The 16,387-nt window shown below is 41.9% G+C and overlaps 1 protein-coding gene across 4 annotated transcripts in view; it reads left to right on the top strand.

Moving 5' to 3' along the window:
* Positions 1 to 16,387, top strand: part of NFAT5 (nuclear factor of activated T cells 5) — a 62,027-nt gene that overhangs the window by 16,472 nt on the left and 29,168 nt on the right. For 3 of the 4 annotated variants that reach the window (XM_089476782.1, XM_089476780.1, XM_089476781.1), the window contains exon 2: positions 13,456 to 13,581. In XM_089476782.1, the coding sequence (XP_089332908.1) occupies positions 13,456 to 13,581 (126 nt within the window). Of the gene's footprint in view, positions 1 to 13,455; positions 13,582 to 16,387 lie in introns of those variants that run through there. The other variant, XM_089476783.1, reaches the window with a different exon arrangement.

The following is a 16,387-nucleotide window of genomic DNA, read 5'->3' on the forward strand; positions in this document are numbered from 1 at the left end:
CAAAGTAGCCTTCAAAAGCAGTGGCTCAGAGTCTCAGTATTTGGAAATCATAATGGCTGAAGCCCTGTTGGTTCATTCCAGCAAGAGTAGATCCATTAAACCAATGGCTGGATAATGAGTCAACACACATTGGATAAATCCAGTTAATTCAATGGCTCTGCTGTAGTTGGGACTAGCGAGAGGAATTAGGTCCAGATGTTGCTGCTGCTGCTGCTGCTGCTGCTGCTGCTGCTGTCGTTGTCGTTGTTGCTTTCTTTTCCCATCGTAAAACCCCCTTCAAAAGAACCTGCTGATGGTCCCAGTCTTGGGAGAAGTGGGATGAATTAAATGAATTGAAAATGACACTCCGATTTCTGTTACTCCGGCTGTTAATGCTGCTGGTGTTATTACTGTTCTCCTTGCTCAGCTTTTCCGCTCCAAAGTACCTTTAGAAAGCAACAGCTCAGAGTCCCAGCGTTGGGGGAAATGTAATAGTAGTAGTAGTAGTAGTAATAATAATAACAAGGATGACGATGATGCTACCACTGTTACTGCCATTATTATTTCTGTTATTGCTCAGTTTTTCCATTGCAAAATGCCCTTTAAAAAGCAACAATCTTAGATTAACTTTTCCAAGGTGTGTGTTTTGGGTCTCGGAGGAGGAGGAGGAGGCCAGGAGACTGTATGCTTTCCTCAGAGGAAGTGTGGCATAGGAATGTAATAAGATTTTGATGACAGGTCTTTCTGCCCTTTCTCCCCATGTTTTCTTTCTCTATCCAGATGGTGCCTGTAGCCCTGGCCAGTCCCTGGGGGAGAGAAAACAGATACAGAAATAGGGCAGCTGATTGCCCCCTTTAAACTAGTTTGTGTCCGTTGTCATTGCCATGGCCTTGTGCCCTGTTGCTTGGAAGCCCCAGCAGGCCTTTCTTCTTGAAAAGTACAGCGCAAAGTAGTTAACCAGAAAGGCTTCTCCTCCGTAAGGTGAGGTGGAAGGTCTTTAGAAATCCAGTGGGATGGTGTCTGACGCGGGATGAGAAGACAAAGAGATTCTGTTTAAAGTTGAGCACGGAGAGTCGGATCACAGGCCTTGAGCAGTTGCCTCAAAACCAGCGCCGTAGAGTCCAAAACAGAGGGCTAATTCAGCTGGCCTTTCCACCAACACAAAACACAGGAGTGATTTCCCTGCATGCCCACAAGGAAAAATAATTGCATGAACTAGAAACATAGGTCAGACTTAGCAACACTCTTGTGAAATATGGGACTCTAACATGCTTATGACACGATGGAGGAGCGTGGGTGGCTAGGATCCACGTCTCAGTTTCCTCACTGTCGTGTGTACGATATATATCTATATATATATATCTCCCCCTCAGAATTTCCTCTTGTGTCTTTGGAGCAACATTTGAATGGGCTCTAAAGGCTAAAACAAACTGTGGAGCCGGAGCAACCCCCGGTGGCCCACCTCCATGCCTTAGGCCTTCTCTGTAGTTTCTGTTCCATTACACAGAGGTTTGACCTTCTTTTGCTTCTGCTATCAAGATAGGGCAGGCCTGTGATTCTTAAAATATGAAGGTGTCCCCACAAAAAAGAGCATAGGGTGGGATGAATTTCTTCCCGTTTGAGGCATCTTATTTGGAGTGGGAAATTGGAAGCCCCCTCACCCCTGCTGTCAGGGGAAGGCAACAGCTGCGTACTTGGTTGGTTTTTCCACTGTTTAGAAGGGGAAAGAAGCATGACAGGTCTTTGAATGAAGAACTCATTTCAGCCCCAGCTTCCCCAGGCCTTCTCAGCAGGATGGGGCTTGTTCTTTTTCCCGAGGGCTACAAGCAGGAGCTGCGAGTGGCTGGTCAGTGCTTTTTGAGGGTAGACTGGCCTGGCCCTGTGGGTTGCCTCAGCATGAACAGAAGCGATAGAGGGGAGCGGCTAAGGGATAAGTAAGACGGAGGAAGCCTAGTGGCATCATTTCGAGATCTTGGTTGCTCTTTTTTGTAATATGAGAAACTCAAGTCATTTCTCGGGGGAGGGCCAGAGTATGCCTAGTAAATATAGACTTCTGCTGCCAAAATATGTCAGAGGTCAAAATTAAAAGAGATTAGTTTAAGAAAGGCATGTAAAGCTTCTGATAACAAGAACAGTGGCATTTATGCGCTTTGTTTTGTTTTCAGCCTTCTTGGCTCAAGGTATAAACAAGAAAATGGACCAGGCTAGAGGCAAAGTCAGAGCAGGTTGAAAGGGCCTGGGAGGTGTTTGGGCCTTGCTTTCTTCTGAACAGATAGTTTTGATGAGGACACTTGTAGATACTAGACCTCTCTTATCAGCTTTAAAATATATATATATATATATACACATATATATATACATATATATATATATATGTGTGTGTGTGTGTATATATATATATAACAAAATTCTGCCTATTTCTCATCACGCAGAATTCCATGGAAACTACTCCCAGGGACATAAGTCCTGGAGTAGTAGTAGTAGTAGAGGTTGGCAGCGTGCCTGGTATCTAGCTGCTTTACCAAGTATAAAATAAGACAGCATGGTACAAATACTTAATGAAGCCTAAGAAATAGGCTTTTTTGCTGTTGTGACTAACTAGTATTGGCGCTGCTCTCCAAACCGTGTTGGTTTTAGGAGTCTGGTCAGTCAGAGTCAGGCTGTGAACTTAGCAGTGATTCAAAAGGCTGAGGTTACTGTCAGGGTAATAGCCTTGGGTGGTCAGGGATGTTTTAGGATTCCAGCTCCGAACACGCATTTGTTTGATAGCAATATAAATGGTTGTGTTTACTCTTTATTGTATTTAACCTGCAGTCTCTTTTTATTCACTTTAGTCCTTTGTGTCTGGGCTTCTGCATCAGTAGCTGCTCTTGCGAACAGGTTAGCCATTGCCTACCTGCCTTTCTCTGTCTAGCCTGGATCCTTCATCGGTGCAAATGCCCTTCTCAAGCCTTACTTTGATTCTCTTTGGTACGGAATGCTCTTTGAACATGGCATCTTTGATGCTCAGCAGCAGTTTCTGAATGATGAGTAAAGCTTATTCTCAATACCTAGAGATAACCATTTGTTTATTTTTATTAGGCCTCTGTCAGTTATCATAGACTTGGAGCACTTGGCTGTTGTAACCCAGCAAATAAACGTAATCTTAGAACGTGTTTGCTCTTAGAAATAGTTTTGAATGAATGAAGACAGATATTGTCCAAATGCCCTAAGTAAATAAAAATGCTGGTTGGGTGCAGGTATTACTTATTGTAAGCCAGCCAGAGAACTTTCCTATGGGGCAGCATACAAATGCCATAAAGAAATAAAATGTAAGCCATGCCCTTTTAAGAGAGCATTTAAGAGACCATTTAAAATGAAAATGACTTCTTAAAACTCTGCAGAATGATCCCTCAAGATAAGCCAGAATTTTGTCATCAAAGGGAACTTAAAGCAAATTAATGGACTGCCTCAAACTGGCTTCAGGAGGACTTGGGGTACCTTTGACCCTCAGCGATCTGGGATTACAACTCCCACAATCCCTTACCATTGGTCCTGCCTTTTGAGGCTTTGGGGAGCCTAATTTGTCTGGAGAGCCAAGGTTTTCTCCGCTACTCTAGTTTGAAAGATTTGAAATCCTATTTTGAGGGTGTAGATTATTTAGAAAACATATGGCTACTGATCATTTTTATGGGTCACATTTAAATAAATGCGCACATTACCAGCTGTTAATGTTGGTGCATTTTTGGGTTAGCTCAGTTTACCAATCCAATGTTATTTTTGTGGTCATACCAGAAGTAAAGTAGTCTGAATCATGAACAAATGAAATTGCCTTGACAGGTTATCTCAAATGGCTAAACCTAATTGTTTACTCTTTATGGTATTTAACGTGCAGTCTCTTTTTATTCACTTTAGTCATTTGTACCTAATGTACCTAATTGTACATTTGAACAACAGAGTTCTGTGACATGTTAAACGCTAAGACATTTAGTATGGCTTAAGTATTCCTGGACTGTGTAAGTATGTGCAAGTCACCTGTCAACTTACGGCAGCCCCATCAATTTCATAGGGTTTCCTTAAGCAAGGATTGCTCAGGTTTTTGCAGAGATTATTCTTCTCATCAGTCATTTAGCCTTGTTCTAGTTTTCATAGTCATGAGTGTATTGCATGAGTCAAGCTGGGAAATACGGCAGTTGCTTCTGGCGGTGCTACTATTGAAGCCCATTGGCTGCTGGTTGCCAGCATAGTTCCAGGAAACGGTGTGCTTAGGGTAATAATAGGGGCCCAATTTGGTTCTGGGCCCTGGCCCATTGGGAAGAAATTATGGGGTGCTTACAATTAGGATGCTTGGTTGGATCTGACCTGTATGTGAAACATTTTATACTGTGCGGAAGCTAGATTTCTCTCTTAGGTTTTGGAGGATGTACAGAGTTAAGAGAAGGAAATGGTTAAGATTGGTTGGTCTCTGTTTCCTCTCCCTTGCGGCTCCTAGGTGTTATTAATTCACTATTTGTTTTTTAAAAGTGTGAACTAGATGAAGAAGTGAGACGTAAGCGTTTCAAGAAATGGCCAAGAAACTTAAACAGCCATCATCCAAATAAATAAATAAATTTAAAGGGCTCTTTTGGACCTAGATGGAAGATGGCCTTCTGGTTGAAGTGCTCCTCAGCAGCTCATGTGAGCCAGGTAAGGCAAACTCCAGCCAGAGATGATGGTTTTAGTAGCGCCATAAAGAGTAGCTAGCCCTTGGTTCATGGAACCTTATGCCCTAAATAACCTGTTTGTTAGTCTTTAAGGCGTTGCAGAACTCTTGGTCTTCCAACAGCGTAATTCTTCAAAGCTTGCAGTTTTAAAACAGTTAAAGCAACACTGGTTGAGAAAATAAACTTTGAGGCAGCATTTGTTGGGTGAGGGGAAAACATCAATCTCATGGCATCCCTTCCCATGGAGCTCAGCCTTGGCTCTGGAGCTCATTGCTGCCCATCTCTTGTAAGTTCCTGGAGGGCACTGACAACTGTGCTATTCCACTTGGCCTTTTGGCTCTTAAAATTAAGGGTATCCCCTCTGGCTGTGGGTCGAGAGATGCCTTAAATGAATGCATATATAAATAACTGTTTACTTTGCTTAAAAATGTAAAAAGTTGTGAAATCCCCAACAAAACTCTTGCTGGAAGGACAGTTGTGGGGTGCGAGTCCTTGCTTGTCTCGTTCTTGCATAAATGTGAAACTGCAACATTTTTCTCCTCGCCAGTGAGATGGCGAGATATTGCCCTTCAAAATCAAAGAGTTTTTGTATTTGCAATAATGCATTTTAGATGGGTCGTCCACAACTTTTTCATCCATTAGCCCGTTGGCTTAGGATGACCCTGTTAATGTCATAGGGTTTCCTTAGGCAAGGAAGACTCAGAGGTGGTTTTGCTGGTTCCTTCTTCTGGTATATAGCCGACAGCATCCGTACGCCTTGGTAATCTCCCATTCACGTCCAAACCCTATAACTGCCTGAATCCAGCTGACACTATGGGGATGGTGAATTAATTTTTTTCAGATTTGGGCCTAAATTGAGTTGTTATTTCCAGCTGGAGGAGACATCCAGTAATTTTAAAGGCAGAACTAAGTATATCTGAGTAACTGTCTCAACAGGGAACCATTCTTGTCAAAGATGTCAGTGTGGCAAAGGGCTGGTATAACCTACACAGACCAAGGTACTTGTCATCTTTTTTCAATGAAAGCATATAAATTAGATGGATTTTAAAAAAGCTTGCCTCAGTGTTAGTGCGTTTTAAATAAGGTGATCAAATTATTTGTCTAATTGAAACGCAGCTGACAGGGAAGATGCCATTGTAGTTGCTGAGAACAACAGTAAGTGCTGTCCTGTTACTTCAAGAGCCCAGGCTTGAACTGGCACTATCTTTCAGTGTTTTCATACAGTGGCCCTTTGGTGTCTGCTGGGGCTTGGTTCCTTGACCGCCCCTCCATGGCTACCTAAATCTGTGGATGCTCAGTTCCCATTGAATACAGTGGCACAGTGAAATGGTGCCCCTCATATAAAATGGCAAAATCAAGGCTTGGGTTTTTTTGGGGGGGCATTTATATCTTTTGGGGATATTTTCAAGCCATGAATGGTTGAATCCTTGCATGAAGAACCCATAGATATGGAGGCCGACTATACCTGGAGCCCTCCTCACTCTCAAAAGTCCCCATAAATACCTGGGTCATTCTTGTATCTCTTAAAAAAGAAATAGTAAAGTCAAGCATGCCCATGTTTTCCTGGCATCCCTAGTCATCCAAAGCCAGAGGGAAATCTTGGCATTGGAGGAAAGTGACATTGATGGACTTGCTAATGTGAGCGATGTTTACTACACAACGGGAGACCATAACCTGGCAAGTGCTTGAGTGATAGTGAGTGCTATTTATAGGCACCTATGCTGAGAAGCAGAGATTGCCAAGTCTGGCAAGGCTTTAGGCTTTCTGAGAATGTTGGCCTCTCTTTTGCTCGGTCCTCCGTCACGGAGAAGGGAAATCTGGTGTCCTGACTGTCATTACCGGAGAGCAAAGCAGAGTTGGACATAAAAGCTTTAGTAGCTGGGGAATCGGTGCCTTCCTTTGGAAGGGTGCTCTCCCGACTGCCTGGGTGCTTAGGTTTTAGAGCTGAGCTTTTTAAAAATACTTCTGTTGCCTTGCTTTTAACCTTTGTCTCGGCAGACAGGACATTTCAGTCCTTTAGAGTCATGTTTTGTTTTAGAATCCCACAGAACTAGACCTACAAGTAGGCATTTTCCAATATTGTCAGTAGAAGAGTTGTAAACAATGCTGCTGTTAGCTGCTTGCTGTGTATGTTCCCCTCCTCAGACCAAATAATAGTATTTTGAAGACACATTTTTAAAAAATCACCATTCTTTATTTCAGCGGTGCTTCCTGGATTCCTCCCCCTCCCCCAAATTCACAGTTGTTTGCCCAGATAAATGGGTAGTATGGCAAGGAGGTCAATGCATGCATGCGTGGGAGTTATAATAGGATGGTGGCGTAAAGGGCTCACTGTTCCAGGGTGGTTAGTTTTTATGTATTTACTTAACATTTGTCTTTAGGTTCTCCCAGGATTGCGATGCAAGGCAGCTTCTGACATAAAACCAAGGTGCCAGAGTGATTTAGCCCCTTCTCCCCATTAGCAGCAAAGCCTCAGCCATCAGTCCAGGGTGCTTCTGATAACTCAACAGTTAACTAAACTCGGCTTCCTGGGAGGGCAGAGATGGCCAGCGCAGTTCCTAGCTTAATGGCTTCCTGGTTAGACTACTGCAGAGCCCTGTCTCTGGGGCTGAGTCACAAAAGGGTTCAGAAGTCACAGCTATGACAAATGGCAGCAGCTAGGTTGCTCACACAGCGCTGCTTCTGAACTCAATTCAAGCTGTTGGTATTGACCTACAAAGCCCTAAATGGCATCAGGCCAGGCTATCTGATAAAGCGCCTTCTTCCATAAGAGTCTGCCCAGAATTTGAGATCTTCAGCAAAGGGCTGTAGCATTTCCCCCAAGCCTGAGAAGCTGGACAGGGGCTTCTCTGTAGCCCAGGGCTGCTGAAAATGGACAAGGAGAAATGCTTGAATAAGAATATTTGGGAACAGTTCATTACTTTTCTGCAGTCTCATTGGAGGAAGGCCTTGTTCTCGATTGGTTCACATCTTATTTGTCAGATCGATCTTTTTCAGTGGTCTTGGGTGGTCAGACCTCGTCTTCTGTCCCCTTATCTGTCAGAGTTCCTCAGGGCTCTGTTTTGGGTCCCCTTCTGTTCTCTTTATACACACTCTCCCTTGGCAAACTTATCAGTTCTTTTGGTTTCTCCTACCATCTCTACGCCGATGATACCCAGCTGTACCTTTCCACCCCTAATCTTTCGCCAGAGCTAGAGCAGCAAGTGTCATCCTGCTTAACAGCTGTCTCCCGCTGGATGCACCATCGGCGTCTGATGCTCAATATGTCTAAGACCGAGCTTCTTGTTTTCCCTCCTAAGCCCACCCTTCACTACTCCTTTTCTATTTCTGTCAATAACGTCTCTATCCAGCCAGTCCAGGAAGCCCGCAGTCTTGGTTTCATCTTTGACTCCTCTTTGTCATTCATCCCCCAGATCCAGACTACAGCCAAAGTCTGTAATTTTTTCTCTACAATATCGCCAAAATCCGTCCATACCTCTCAGCTTCTACCGCAAAGACACTGGTCCATGCCCTAGTGGTCTCACGACTAGACTACTGTAACCTCCTCTTGGCAGGGCTTCCCCTCTCTCATCTCCACCCATTAATTTCTGTACAGCATTCAGCTGCACGCATTATTTCACTCGCTCGCCGTTATGATCATGTCTCCCCTCTGTTGTCCTCCCTTCACTGGCTCCCTTTTCCTTTCCGCATCAGGTACAAACTCTTGCTACTCACCTTTAACGCCCTGCATGGGCTGGCCTCTCTTTATTTAACCGATCTTCTCTCTCCCTACATCCCTACTCGCACTCTCCGCTCTGGCAGCCAAAGTCTCCTCTTTCAACCCAGGATCTCCTCTGCCCCATCCCGGATCCGTCCCTTCTCTCTTGCTGCCCCTCATTCCTGGAACCTTCTTCCTCTGCATTCATGGCTCATCACTTCCCTAACCAGCTTTAAGGCTGAGCTGAAAACCATATTGTTTAGGGAAGCGTTCTCAGGGAATTTGGGATTGTCATCTGGCTGTCTGACAATATTTGATGTGATGTGATTTGTTTGATATTTGATGTTTTTAATTTGTTTTTTCTTTTCTATATGGTAATTTTATCTATTCCTCTTTTAATTGTTATTATCTTAGAATGTATGCCTTGGGCAGGCTTTTATATACTCTTTAATTTTACCAGCTTTGTACAGCGCTGTGTATAATTACAGCGCTTTAGAAATAAAGTTTAATAATAATAAAAATAATAAATTGTTGTTGTTATTATTATTATTAGAACAAAAACAACTTTTATTTATATCCCACCTACTCCGGCTAGGATATCAGTTTTAGGTTTCATAAAGGAAGCAGAATTTGCATGTCGTCGGAGCATAACTATATTTGCATATAAAGGAAGCACTGTATAGGAATAGAGGAATGTATCCATCAGGGGTGGAAAGTTAGAACTGTAACTATTGCCTAGTTTAGTTTAGTTTAGTTGTTTAGTTTAGTTGGTTCTTTTGTAAGGTGTGGTTGTGTTGATGTTTAATAAAAATCTTTAGAAGCCAACCAGAATGAACTCTCTTCTGGGGGAAGTCTAGCTCCTTCCCTGCCTCTTGCTCTTCTGGCTGCTAGCCAAGCCTCCTCTTCTCGGGTGACATTTGCTTCTTAAAACCTGGGCGGTTTTCTCATCAATCTAGTTGTGTGTATATTTTTAAAAACTGTTTCGTAAATTAGTTGTAGTTTGTTTTTAAAGCGTTTATTTTTAACTTGTTTCTCATTGTTATGCGTCGACTCCAGGCTGAGAGGCGATAAAACAAATACCTCAATTAATAAAGAACTGTATGATATACAGAAGTGTCTGAATGACTTAAGGGCTAGAAATGTGTAGAAAGAGAAATGGGAAGCTTCAGATCTTTTTAGCATCTTGTTTCATCTTAAAAGCCACCCGCGGAGGCACTTGTCCCCCTTCCTCAAAGTGGCTTTCTTGCTGCGCATGCCTTTTCACATGCCTGCTAGGCATTTAGCTGGAACAGCGTTTTGTTTTATTTGTTGTGAAAACCATTCTTAGTGAAGCGTTCAGGTGCCTTGAAAAGGTAGAATGCACAATAGTACGTTCATAGTAAACCATAGTTTCTTGCTCCAGCAAAGAAAAGTGAAGTGTTAAAATGAGTTTCTGCACTAGAGCTTGAAGTCATTGGCTTGAAGATAAATGGGTTTAATGTTCCCTTGCTAAGCTCTTGTTCGTTAGTCCAGTGAGCATCCATGCAGCAAAAGCTAGACTCCATTGGCTTTTAGGCAGCTCTCTTGGTCTTCGTTAATACAGACGAATTGGCTTTCTCTGGTACTCCCTCATGACATAATTGTATTCAGACCGTGTGCCTTGTTTATGCTGAAATATATAGCTTATTTTTAGGGCATATAGCCCATCACAGCAAGTAAACTTGCAATGGAAGCACATTATAAGAAATTAGAGAAGGTAGAGATAGGAGATGGTTGTGTGGGTCAAATGTATTTCTTGACCCTGAATTTCAGATTCTGTTTCCAACCTAGAAGAGCTTTACATTTCAGAAGAAGGACATACATAAAGAAGGACAATAATGGGAAAGAATAGTTGGGGTACTTACTTGGAAGTGGAAGTATAAAGGGAGAACTCTGGGCCTTGTTTCAAAGAGAGGTGTGTGGCAATAAAGATTTTGGCAGTCTTGGACATATCAGGAAGGAACTATCCTAAGCATTGTGGTGACAAAAGATGATTGTACGTTTGATACGACAATTTATCAGTTTAAAAATGCAGCCCACTGAATCAGATGTAGTCCATAAAGGTTTGTGCCAAATGAAGTTTATTTTTTTAAGCGCTCTATTAATTTTTCATGGTTTTACTGCCACAGATTAATAGCTCCCTGTCTGGAAACTGATTAAATTCATATTTGGTGATACTAGCTCAATATGAAGCTTTGGTCCTATTTTTATCAGCTGTGCATATGACAGACATTGTACCTTTTTAATGTAGCTGCCTGGATATAAGTGTTTAATTTATCAAGCAATGCTATAGCAATATGTCTTTAACCTTGCCAGATATTCTTGGCCATTATGATTTATAGAAAGCTAATGTGCAGCAGGCATGCCATGGACGGTTTTCCATTGGAGTTGCCACTCGAGACCCAAGTTTACAGGAATGCTGCGTTACACATCACAGGAACGGTTGAAAGGGTGAACGTTCCAAAACAGTTGTTTTCAGCATTTGTTAATAAAGATTGGCCACTGATAACATTTTGCTAATTGAGAATGAAATACTTAAAACACCGAAACCATTTTAAGTAGTGGCTATTCACATACCATGCACTAGTGAACTCCCTGCACCGAATGAAGTGCTTTTCCTTTTTAATCTTTAATTTAATTAGGTTCTTGGCCTGCTAAGGGTCCACAAATGTTGTAAACCTTATAATACAATCTTCTGTAACTGCAAAACATTGGGGCATTGCTTTGGCTCCTGAGTAAGGCCAAGCTAAGCCACTGAAATGGTACCATCGTGTCCTTTTCAGGCAATACTTTGCTTCCAGCAGTTGCCTGACCACCATATTACTGTACTTCTTTGCATTTGTGACTGAGTTGTACTGAATTGTAAGATGTGCGTAAAACCCTAACCTTGCTCTTGTTTTCTAAGCATGCGTTTGTCTAGTGGTTTGGCTACATTCTCTTGAACCTGGTTTCTGCAAAATGTGACTTTGAATAATAAATAGAAAGATTCTTGTTCAAATTAAAGTTGCCACTCATCTTTCTCACTAGGGAATTATTTTAGTGTTTGGATCCAGCTTTCATGGTGGCTTGGTTCTAAATTGAGGCAATTTTAATCACAAAAATTAATTAAAGCCCCCTGGTTTTCCACTCCACCAGATGCATCTGAGGAAGTAGACTTAAGTCTAGGAAAGCTCCTGCTGCTAATGTCTTTGTCCCAGTGAGTCCCAAAGATGCTGCAAGATCTCCCTACATATTATTATTATTATTATTGCATCTAGATGCATCTGAGGAAGTAGACTTAAGTCTAGGAAAGCTCCTGCTGCCAACCTCTTTCTTTCAGTGAGATCTCTCTATACACAAAAATAAGATTTATGTTAAATTATTTGTGATCTCTATGCTGTTGCACACATAGACGGATGGGTGAATTTTGTGCCTGATAGGAGCAGTTTTTGGAATATTCTAAGATCTTGGCCAGGGGGCGAAAACTCACCTCTCCTTCCCCATAAGTAGCGACGGCACATAACTCAAGGGGAAGGGAGAGCAACTTCCCACTCAATAGTACTGCTGGACAGAGTTCAAAAGCTATGTAACTAGTTTCATTGCTCTTTGTCACAAGTGTGGCTTTATTCCACTGCTTCCCTTTCAACTTGTAAAGCCTGAAGAGAATGTCTGACTTGTGCTGGAGAATACTTACAGTATTTAGTAGTTAGGTAGAAGGTAGGAAGAACTGAATGGACTGTTCGTTCCAAATTTAAATTTGAGCCAGACAAGAATCCAGTCCTTTGCGAAGCTCGCCTCTCTGCTGAAGTTCAGTAGCATTTCTTGTTAGGGCTGGAGGTGAGGCCTCTTGTGCAAATCCTTCCCTCGTGTACCTTAACTAGGATTGGTGTCTGTTCATGGAGACGCAAGGCCTAGATGAATATAGACTCACCAAGGAATAAAAATGGGCTGCTATGATTATAGTTATCTATCTTGACAGGTTTTTAATGTTCAAGTTGCACAACTTGAATAGAAGTGGCCTGAACCCTCTTCCTGCCTGTGGAGACACCAAAAGGAATAAAGGTTGTGTAAGCAACTGCTTATTTCAGTGGGATGCTTAGGTAACCTGACCCAGAAAATCTATGAGAAGTCTTGCAAGCATTTTCCAAGGAGGAGCATTTTGCTTTTTACTATATCCCATTTTACAGAGTCCTAGTACTCAAAATGGCATCCCTGTTACAGCTTTTCTTCCGTTAGTCTTGCACCATGTATACCATTAAGTTCTGAGTAGTCACCAGACTCTAAAATGTTTTTGTGCCTTGATTTCTGTTGCTGAGGTATATGCCAACACTACTTGTCTTCTTTTGGTTCTGATTTCACCTATCAGAAATTGTAATTTTATAGCAACAGCAAATACATTTCTATACTGCTTATCAGTGCACTGAAACACTCCCGAAGCAGTTTACAAAGTGTGTAAGCTAATTGCCCCCAACAAGCTGGGGACTCATTTTATCAAGCTAGGGAAGGATGCCAGGCTGAGTTGACCCTGAGCCCCTGCCTGGTCTCGAACTCACAACCTTGTGGCTGTGAGTGAGTGGCTGCAGGACTGGCATTTAACCACTGCACCACAGGAATTTGTTGACATTTTCTGCCACTGTGTATGGCGTATTATTTGAATGATGACAATCATCTAGTCCATGAGTGGTTCCTCGGTTATGGAACTGCCTTGTGTTTGAGATCTGGTTGTCTCCTGAATTCTTGCCAGTTAAAAACTTATCCGTTTCTAGAAGCTTGTGCAGAATAAGGAAGTGCTTGACTTGTCTTTTATTGTTACTTGTGTACATGGCTTTTATTGTACTTAAGTGGACATTTGTACCCTGTGGTTTTAGACATCTGCAACTGGAGATTTAGGTGTGCGTTTATGTGGCATGTTAACTTTCCTGAGCAATTCTGAGGAGAGGCGGGATAAATGAAACCGATAGCAATCACTGTAATAAAAATAAAAAGGAGGGAGGCAGGAATGAGGAGGGAAAAAATGTGACAGCGCGTTTAAGACTAATAGGTTTTTCTCTTTTCATGAGCTTTCATGGATATAAATGCACTTCTTTTTTTTCTCCCTAGAATCTGTCTATGACCTTCTCCCCAAGGAGCTGCAGTTGCCCCCTTCCAGAGAACTCTCGGCCGCATCCATGAGTCAAACAAGTGGCGGCGAGGCAGGCTCACCCCCGCCCGGTGTAGTTGCTGCTGGTAAGTACTTCTCTTTCATCAAACAAGCTCTTAAACGCACAAGGATGTTACTGTCATCATGAGCAGTGCTGGGAAAGTTTTACTCTTGAAATAACAAAACAGGGGTGGGCAAAAGGCATACTGGACTGTTCATCCTTTGCCCTAATGGCAGTGCTCTGGTCCTCAGATGTATTCTTTTGGAATATATAGTAACTTAGCACATTCCAGTTTGCAATGGAAATTAAATGTTAAATGTGTCAGAAAAGACAGATTTACTAGTCAGGTCAACAAATAAACTTTGCAGTGATGTTCTGGTCTTGTGGTTTCTCTTCTACTGCATGAAAACAAATTCTTACCTCACGCCTACCCACCAGGTTATGGTTAAAGCGTGTTACTTGTTGTTTGAAGCCCCAATTACTTGGAAAGTGTAAATGTGACAATTGATGCCAGCTAAACTGAGGTATGTTTAGCCCTCCCCCCCCCCCCCCCCGCTGCCCATAACTTTTAAACTTATTAAATAAAGAGGTTTCGTTAGTACTATTTAGTACATATAGATTTTAAAAAGTAAGCATTCCTTTGGCATTTTTTCTTTCACTTTGTTTAAAACGAAAAATGTGAACTGTGTATTTACTGGGAGCAAGCTTAATTTGGGCAAGCTCTTATGAGCACTGGCTTTGCATCTAGAACATCTCCACCTTGAGCTCCACCCAGACAATATAGTTTCATTGATTCCCTTCATGGGCCAAAAATTCTTAATAGAGACCGTATTGAGCTTATTATCTTTGTAACAGAACATCACTTATGTACAAAGACAAATGCTTCTACATAATACTACTGTCAAAATGTAATGAGCTAAGGAATTTAAGTGATGCCTTATGCTTTGCTAGTGTCTTCTTCAGTATGGTTCAACACTGAAGACAAGCCCTTGGTTTGAAAGTACAGGGCTGAAGCCTAGGATAGGAACTTTACAGCACTGCTCAATGCTGATGTATTTGATGATTTTTTTCTAATGAAATCTGTGGATTTATTTGTGTATTAGTGAAGATTGTGTGTTAGTGAAGATTGGATAAAACAGTAACAAATTATTCTGTGCAATTTGTACTTCAAAGTTGATTGAGTCAAAAGTAAATAACCATTGCAAATCTTTTGAAAACTGCTAACAACTCAAGTCCACAGATTTTACTGTAGAATTTATGTATTTTAAAATCATTTTCAAGCGTTTGCAGGACTTGACAAGGAGAACTAGGTGTCTGTTACTTTTGGGCTTCAGGTGTCTGACAGTCAATCCATTTCCTTACAAAAACTGAACAAAACATAGTTCATATTAAAGGAAAAAAGAAAACTAGTTTTGTGAGCATCAGTAGCTTGCATTATATTGCTTGAATACATAAGATTTTTTAATCTTCTCAAAATAATCCATCTTCAGAATAATATACTTCTCTTTCAATGTTACTAAAGTTTAAATGCCCTTACTCTAAAGAATTAAATCAGATCGCCACAGTCTACATTTCATTACATTGTTTCTGAAGTGGTAATATACATTTAATATCTTTAATACTGTTTTAAATGTTGTTAGCTGCCTTGGGTTCCATTATCAGGAGAAATGCAGGATATAAATAAATGAGATGACGACGACGACAATGATGATGATGATGATGACTATTCATAATCACAAAGACACAAAGAGAATCCATGCCCCAGACATGGGATGAGCTGATATCCCAGTTGAAATTTGGAACCAGGGCATCCATGTGACTCTCCTTTCCTTCAAGCAAATGGAACAGAGAGTTGTCCTGAGAAGTTCTAGAATGTCATCATGTCATGTAATGTGCTCTGTCACCTTTCTCTTGGCGAGACTCTTCCCAGGAATAGTTCCCATTTCCAAGTGAAGGTCTCTTGCCATTTCCCAACACACTTTTCTTCTATTGGAGGAAGGGTTTGCCCACCAGCCCAGAATTTAGATGGGAGAAGTAGCTCTGGTTGTTCTTCAGCCAGTTTTAAGAGAATCTTCAAAGACAAACAGAGGGGAACACAAGCCAGTTTCCACTTTAAAGGCATAAACTGGCTCCTTCTCTGTGCAGCGCTGTTGTTCCTGGCCTTGCCTTATAGAGAATGGCTGTGGACACTCTTCCTGCTGTTGAGAAACCAGGGAGCTATAGCAACAGGAACAGGGAGGGCGCTTGGGGGACTCAGATCGTATCCAGGAGCCACTCTTCTCACCTCCTAGTCCTTCTGCTAGGCAGACAGGGAGAAAGTCCAGTCAGCCATATTGTCAGGCCTCTGGGAGGGGAAGGTGACCTTCGGCGAAGCAGAGCCCATTCCTTTATATCCTAAAACCAACCCTCTTCATTGTTTTTTATACATATCTTATATTCTCTTTTGTTTTTCCTGATGCAATAGGTGTTTTAAAACCATAGATGATTGGTTGACCTTTTTAAAAATCTGAGTGCAGTTCTTTAATGAAGAACTAAAGTGGTGTCCTATATTTTGGCTTCATGCGAAGCCTCCCCTCTTCTCTCCCCCAGTCAAGCTCTCTGACGCAGTTCCTCTACTGGTGCCAGTGACTAGATTAAGAAGCCAGGGCTGGTGAAAAAATAGTTTCCTTATTTAAGGCTTAACTTCATTTGTTCCCTGCTTCTCTAGCCACAGGCTGACACAGTATCTGGCTGCAAATCAGATTGCCCCAGGTTTTCCTTTCAATGCTTTGATCTGAGGTTCTGAGACACATAAATGGGTTACATAAAGATTTGCTGCAGTTAACTTCAGGTTTCTGGAGGAACAGGATTGGCTGATCTCAGGTATGAGGGCCTGCAGGAACAGACTGCTA

Source organism: Sceloporus occidentalis, unplaced genomic scaffold (genome assembly GCF_023333645.1).
Source record: "Sceloporus occidentalis isolate IW3139 unplaced genomic scaffold, rSceOcc1.0.p SCAF_10, whole genome shotgun sequence".
Taxonomy (NCBI): Eukaryota; Metazoa; Chordata; class Lepidosauria; order Squamata; family Phrynosomatidae; genus Sceloporus; species Sceloporus occidentalis.